Consider the following 7,452-nt stretch of genomic DNA (forward strand, 5'->3'; position numbering starts at 1 on the left):
TTTTGATTTGCATCTCTCAGATGATTAGTGACTTTGAGCATGTTTTCATATGTTTCTTGGCCTTCTGTATGTCCACTTTTAAAAAGTGTCTATTTAGTCCTTTGCCCATTTTTTGATTGGATTGTTTATCTTCCTTTTGTTAAAATGTATGAGTTCCCTATAAATTTTGGAGATTAGGCCCTTAACGGATATAATATTGGCAAATATGTTCTCCCATGCAGTGATCTTTCTTATAGTTTTGCTGATGGTTTCTTTTGCTGTACAGAAGCTTTTTATTTTGATTTATTTTCTCCTTAGTTTTCACTGCCCTAGGAGCTGTATCGGTGAAAATATTGCTATGACATATGTCTGATATTTTGCTGCCTATTGATTCTTCTAAGATTTTTATGGTTTCCCATATTACGTTTAAGTCCTTTATCAATTTTGAGTTTATTTTTGTATATGTTGTAAGTTGGTGGTCTAGTTTTATTTTGTTGTATATATCTGTCCAATTTTCCCAACACCATTTATTAAAGAGACTGTCTTGACTCCATTGTATGCTCTTGCCTCCTTTGTCAAATATTAATTGAGCATATTGGTTTGGGTTGATTTCTGGATTCTCTGTTCAGTTCCATTGGTCTATATGTCTGTCCTTGTGCCAATACCAGGAGGTTTTGAGAACAGTGGCTTTGTAATATAGCTTGATATCTGGTATTATGATCCCTCCAACTTTGTTCTTCTTTCTCAAGATTACTGCAGCTATTTGGGGTCTTTTTTTGTTCCATATGAATTTTTGGAGAATTTATTCTAGGTCTGTGAAATATGTCATTGGTATTTTAATGGGAATTGCATTAAATCTATAGATTGCTTTGGGTAGTATGGACATTTTAATGATGTTGATTCTACCAATCCATGAACACGGTATATTCTTCCATTTGTTTATGTCTTCCTCTATCTCTTTTTTTTCAGTGTCCTGTAGTTTTCCGAGTACAGGTCTTTTACCTCCTTTAGTTAAGTTTATTCCTAGCTATCTTAATTTTTTTTGGTGCAATGGTAAATGGGATTTTTTTTTTAGTTTCTCTTTCTGTGAGTTCATTATTGGTGTATAAAAAAGCCATGGATTTCTGGGTGTTAATTTTGTATCCTGCTACATTGCCAAATTCATTTATTAAGTCTAATAGTTTTTTTGATGGGTTTTTCAAACCACAGTTGGAAAAACACGGCCATAGAAGCCCAGCTCTTCAGAAAACAGACCTAGGGAGCAGTGTCCTCCACAGTGTGGTGAACTGGAGAATGAGATTAATTCTCTGCTTCTTCCTTTCTTCTGATTTCTCTGTTTAGGTCTTAGGAGCAGCCATTGTGAAGCAGCCGCTCTCCGTACAGGTGATATTTTCAAACCCTCTCTCGGAGCAGGTTGAAGACTGTGTGCTGACTGTGGAAGGAAGTGGTCTCTTCAGGAAACAGCAGAGAGTCTTGTAAGTGTTAGGGGTGCTAAGCCTTCTCTCCTGTTTTATCCTGAGGTCAGCACTATCGTTTCTGGACTTGGGCTTTCTTAGGCCAGGCTCTGAGAAAACTGCGAAAGGAGAGACCAGCTTGCTGAGTGAAAGGGGGCTTTGTTTTCCTGACATTTTCCTTTAAGTTTTCCTGATATTTTCCTTTCTCTGTGGCAGCATTGGAGTCCTGAAACCCCAACACAGGGCCAGCATCACTCTAAAGACTGTCCCCTTCAAGAGTGGCCAAAGGCAGATCCAAGCTAATCTGAGGAGCAACAAATTTAAGGACATCAAGGGTTACAAGGACATCAATGTTGACGTGTCTTTATAAATTCTAGGACAAGGAGATGAATGCATAGATTTTAAGCTTGAAGAAAATAAACAAGATCAAATACAAGCTGCGTCATTCCCCACCACAACAGAGGCTTTGTAGGGCTCTGACATGAGCAGCAGAGGCAATGCTAGTGACGGATAGTCCCCTGGGCCATTTGCACAGTTCCCCAAGATTCTGTTCAGGGCCCAGGGATTCCATGGTGTCCCATCCAGAAGTGTGAGATGGCACAGAGGTTCAATGACCTGGTAGGTCATTTGACCATGATTAACTGCTCAGATGTCAAGAAAAGAAGAAGACTGGCTGTGCAGCTCACTGTCATCTTGACATTGCAATGGCTAATTTCCTAGTACCAATAAACTTCAGTCTTTAGTCTCATCTACTTTGTACCCATGTAATCATCACTTTCCCTACAGTAGCTCCCACCTATTCCCTGGATGCTGGAGTGTCCCATTGTTTCAATGAGTCCATTCATTCAGAAACTGAGAGTCAGTTAACATACTAGTAATCCCTGATCTTTGATTTTGAGACAATAGTCTCAATCCTGAAGGTCACCTTTGGGCCTGCCACTTTTTCAGGAGTATAGACAAAAAGAATTTGACTGCAGAGCACTCCTAGCTTGCCTTGGACCCCACCCATTATTATAGTATAGGGGATAAGGCAGAAAAAAAAAAAGCAAAGTCCTTGCCCCCATGGAGCTTACATGGTAGGGGCCGGGAGGAGCACAGGCAATAAACATGTCAACAAATAAGTAAGGTACTTACATATGGTGTATCAGTCACGATCCAGTTAGGGAAACAAAAACCTTTGTAGGTGTTTCTACATACTACCTATCATCTTTGTGTCTTGGGAAAAAATCTGGGAGGTCTCTCAGTTGAACTTCCTTTGAATCCCTTCCTATGGTGCATCCAAGAAGTTCCTGAGTCCTAGCAGTTCCAGCCTCTTGGCTCAAAGTCTACCAGTGCATTGTGGTCCTGGGTGGATCTGGGATGGCTGGGTCCAGGGGATAAAGCCAGCTGAATAATGAAGGAAGGCAGATTTTTCATAGGAAATGAAATACTCTCAGGCCTTTCTTGTGTTTAATGGTCCCACTGAACACAAAAGAATTTTAATTGTTATCTCTTCTTGGACGCACCTTTCTCATGGTACTGTGCACAGTTCTGCTAGAGAAAAGCATGATGCACCTGCCCTTCAGGCACTAGCTATGACTAAGAGAACTGGTTTAGGACATATATTAAATGCATACACATTAAATAAAAAAGTTAAATAATTCTATTATATGTAAACTAAAGGGTAAGTGTAGTTAATCAGAGGGAGAGTAGAGGGTGTGGTGGGAATTATATAGTAGGTTGATTAGCCCTATTAAAGAGTAGGCTGAGCCATAGCTGGTTTGGCTCAGCGGATGGAGTGTCAGACTGTGGACTGAAGGGTCCCAGGTTTGATTCCGGTCAAAGGCACATGCCTGGGTTGCGGGCTGGATCCCCAGTTAGGGGTGTGCAGGAGGCAGCTGGCCAATGATTCTCTCTCATCATTGATGTTTCTGTCTCTCTCCCTCTCCCTTCCTCCCTGAAATCAATAAAAATATATTTTAAAAAAAGGAATGGGCTGAGAACTAGAAAAACCCTGGTAGCAGGGAGCTGAAAATAACCTATACAGTGGTTCCCCCTTTCCACGGGGGATACATTCCAAGACCCCTAGTGAGTGGCTAAAACTGCAGTAAACCTTATATACTAGTATTAACCCACCTGCTATATTCACCAGACCTTGCTCCTTCAGATTACCACTTGTTCGGATTGATGGCACACGCACTTTCTGAGCAGCACTTCAAAACATACGAAGAAGTGGAACATTTGGTCTCTGAATGGTTTGCCTCAAAACAAGAAAAGTTCTATTGGGACGGTATCCACAAATTACCTGAAAGATGGGGGAAATGTGTAGCTAGCGATGGACATTACTTTGAATAAAGCACTTTTGAAGTTTCTCCTGAAATTATCGTGTTTTCTTTGATTACAAAATCCGCAGCACTATTAAGTACAACTAGTAAGTCTTGGATCACAGTCATTGCCTATAAATTATTTAAGCAATCAAGCATTTACAGAAGCCAAAATAGCAGGGTTAAAATTTCAAACAGCAGTTTTTATATAAGATGGATGCTTCAAGAGAACTTACTCTGCTTTTCATCCTTTTCAATTTGTTGAGACCTGTACTGTGGGCCAGCATATAGTCCATTGATAGATGTTTCATGTGCTTCTGAGTATGTATTCTGCAGTTTTGTGGCACATTGTTTTATATATGTCCATTAGGTCAAGTTTGTTCATCAGTTGCTCAAATCTATATCCTCAGTAATTTCTCTGTTTGTTCTATGAATCACCAAGTGAGTATGTTAAAATTCCCCATTATGATTGTGGATTTATCTATTTCTCCTTTTAATTCTGTCTATAAGTGGGTATTTTGAGGAGAGGGGCTATATCCTCGGGAGTGCCCAGGGGTAGGGAACCACAGTAACTGTGGGAAACTCAGATCCCTAAACCTGAAGAAATGAAGGGAGGGAGAGATTGTTGGAAACGCATTGCCTACATTCCACATATGTAAGACAGAAAGACTTATGTGAAGAGGGCTGCCTGCCAAAAACTGACCTTCAGTGATGATATAGGGAAGGAATCCGAAAAATCAATACTTTAACCCTACTCTTCTTCAGCCCTCTACTTTTCTATTGGTGCCTTCATGAAGCAAAGAACACAACATGGGCCTTAGCTGGTGTGGCTCAGTTGGTTGGAGCATCGTCCTGTGGACTGAAAGGTCACCGGTTCTACTCCCAGTCAGGGTACATACTCAGGTTGCAGGTTCAATCCCCCCAGGAGGGGTGGGGACAACGAATCAATGTTTCTCTCTCTCCCTTTCCCTTTCCGCCTATTTCTCATTTATAGATGGCAGATTCTACAACTACTGCTCCATTGTACAATCATCACACCCAGGAAATGCCTTGTAAATGCCTTCATTGCCTGCTACTGTGTCCGCTACTCCTTGGCAAGGAAGTCAGTTCTCACAATTTAAAGAGGCTATAGCTCAAATAAAAATCTTGCAACAAGTTTAGGTATGAAAACATAACTAAACTGCAGAGTATGTCTGCCAGTCTGCAGGGAAGCCCAGCTGCTCACAGAGTTTCTCTGGCAGGTGTCCAGCTGTGGCACAATAAGGAAAAAGGAAGCACCTCCATCCAGAACTTCAGCTCGGCCCTTGTCTTGAGTGAGCTGACTGATCGCGCCCGCACCGTACTTAATGCAGAAATAGCTGAGCATTGACCCAGCAATTGCTCAGGTTGGAAAAATCCTCCAGGAAAGTTTAAAAGTCACATGGTCTTTCAAGACCTTTTAAACTGGACTACAGAACTGGCTGGCTAAGAAAAGAGTGGCTCATTGAGACCCTTTTCGTAGGGTCTCAAAATCAAAGATCAGGAATTACTAGTATGTTAATTGACTCTCAGTTTCCTCATATATCTTTAAACGTTGCCCCTTTATGTAATAAACAGAGCCATCCAATTCTTTGGATAATAGGCTTCCATCAAGAAAAACATTAAAGGTTATCAGTGATTACTCTTGTGCAGATATTATCATTATCCCTATGATTTAAAACTAAAAACTCTAGGGAATCCTTGTTCAGATTCCTAATTTTTAATTCACTCATTTAGTCAATTAGTTGATAAAATGTGCCCTGAGCCCCCATGTTTGCTGCTTTGGGCAGAACAATGGAAAACAAGGCGTGTTTGTTTGTCTGGAAATATATGCCTTCATTTGTTGAAAGATATTTTCTCATATATATAATTCTAGATTAGCTGTCTCTTCCTCCAGAATTTTTCAAGATATCATCTCACTTGTCTTTTAGCTTCCATTGTGTTCATTGAGATGTTATCTATTAATCTTATTTTGCTCCTTTGAAAGTAATATGTGTTTTGACGTCTGCCTAAGTTGGAAGCATAGGTAAACGTGGTACTTGCATCCTCCCATAACCACATCAAAATTACAACTAGCTCTGGCCAGTGTTATCAGTAGAGCATCGTCCCTCACACCAAAATGTTTCAGGTTCAATTCCCAGTCAAGGGCATGTACCTGGGTTCCAGGTTCAATCCCTGACCCCAATCAGGCCATGTGCAGGAGGCAACCAATTGATGTGTCTCTCTCACATCCATGTGTTTTTCTCTCTCTCTCTTCCTACCTCCCTCCCTTCCACTCTCTCTAAAAATTAATGGAAAAATATATCCTCAGGTGAGAATTAACAAAAAGCAAACAAACAAAAAATTACAACTAAACTACAGAACAACCATCATTCAGAACCACCTGAAATTGAGCTGAATCAAAGTCCTACAACTAGGGAATTAAAGAGGCCACATCAAGACTGGTAAGAGAGGCAGAGATGCAGAGTGGGCTGGTCCCACACCCACATGTGATAGATAAAAATGGGAAGGATATCTCAGCTGTGGAAGTCCCCCTGAAGAGCAAGGGGTCCCAGCCCACCAGGCCCCCCTATCTAGTGTTCCAATGCCAGGAAGAGAAGTCCCCATAACTTCTGGTTGTAAAAACCAGCAAGATTCAGGCTGAGGAAGACTGAGGCTGCTGGAGTCCCAGGCAGTTCCTCTTAAAGGGCCCATACATGGACTTACTCAGACTCACTCCCTCTGAGCTCCAGCCTGGGGTCAGCAGCTTGAAAGGCACCAGAGACATAGGGAGGGACTGAATTCTCATCAGGGTGAGAGCTTTCTCCCAGACAGAAGTGCTGGCAGAATCCATTGTTACATTGATGAGCCCTTCCCTCACAAAGCCAGCAGACAGGTGCCATATCTGAGTCTCCATCAACCTGACTCACACTGTTTGCCCCACCCTGGTGATTCCCGGAGGCCCTGCCTCACCCAACTTTCAAGCCCACCCAAGCTGTTTCCAGTGGTTTTTCCATATGAATGGCTTGTCTTGACGCATGCTTCAGATTTTCCTAAAATCTCTCACAAAGCAGCATCTTGGCCTCAGTAAATCCCATACCTCTTGCTAAGTGGCCCCAGGCCTGACACTAGCAGCAACCAGCCTTTTATTCACAGCTTGACCTTGCCTATGTACCTCCAAGCCCAGCACACAAAGCAACCATCTGCAGATCTCTTTGTAGCTTATGGAGGGTGGTCCTAGACAAAGCACAGGTGGTGGCTGACCTTGGCATGCACCTATCCGGAGGTCTCAGAACCACCACACCCAGTGGACAGCTTCAAAACACATCAAAGCACAACTCTATCACCTCTACAAGCGAGACACTCAAGGGGCAGACTCAGCAGACACCAGAGCCCTGCTGAAGTAAGTCTTGCTTTGTGTGGTGGGCCCCTGTATAGCTGACCCTCCACAATGGTTGGAGGTCAGTGGTGAGTGGTCACAGCCAGTCCTTGAAGATGATGGGCCTGGGTAAATCCCTCACATGGTCGTGCCAATGGCAATCACAGCTCAACCTCAACAGGAGAGCGTATAGCCCACATGGGGGAATGGAGAGATGCCCAGCTTGAGTGATTGGGGAGGCTGTATCACTGGACCCTACAGGACATCTATTACATTAGGCCACACTACCAAGCCAGGAAGACATAGCAACTCTACCTAATACATAGAAACAAACACAGGA

The 7,452-nt window shown here is 42.5% G+C and overlaps 1 protein-coding gene across 2 annotated transcripts in view; it reads left to right on the plus strand.

Moving 5' to 3' along the window:
• Positions 1-2,181, plus strand: part of TGM5 (transglutaminase 5) — a 28,962-nt gene extending 26,781 nt beyond the window's left edge. For both annotated transcript variants that reach the window (XM_005877565.2, XM_005877566.2), the window contains 2 exons: positions 1,321-1,454; positions 1,650-2,181. In XM_005877565.2, the coding sequence (XP_005877627.1) occupies positions 1,321-1,454; positions 1,650-1,803 (288 nt within the window). In that variant the 3' untranslated portion in view covers positions 1,804-2,181. The remainder of the gene's footprint in view (positions 1-1,320; positions 1,455-1,649) is intronic.
• Positions 2,182-7,452: the final 5,271 nt, after the last annotated feature.

The sequence above is a fragment of the Myotis brandtii genome, unplaced genomic scaffold, assembly GCF_000412655.1.
Source record: "Myotis brandtii unplaced genomic scaffold, ASM41265v1 scaffold521, whole genome shotgun sequence".
Taxonomy (NCBI): domain Eukaryota; kingdom Metazoa; phylum Chordata; class Mammalia; order Chiroptera; family Vespertilionidae; genus Myotis; species Myotis brandtii.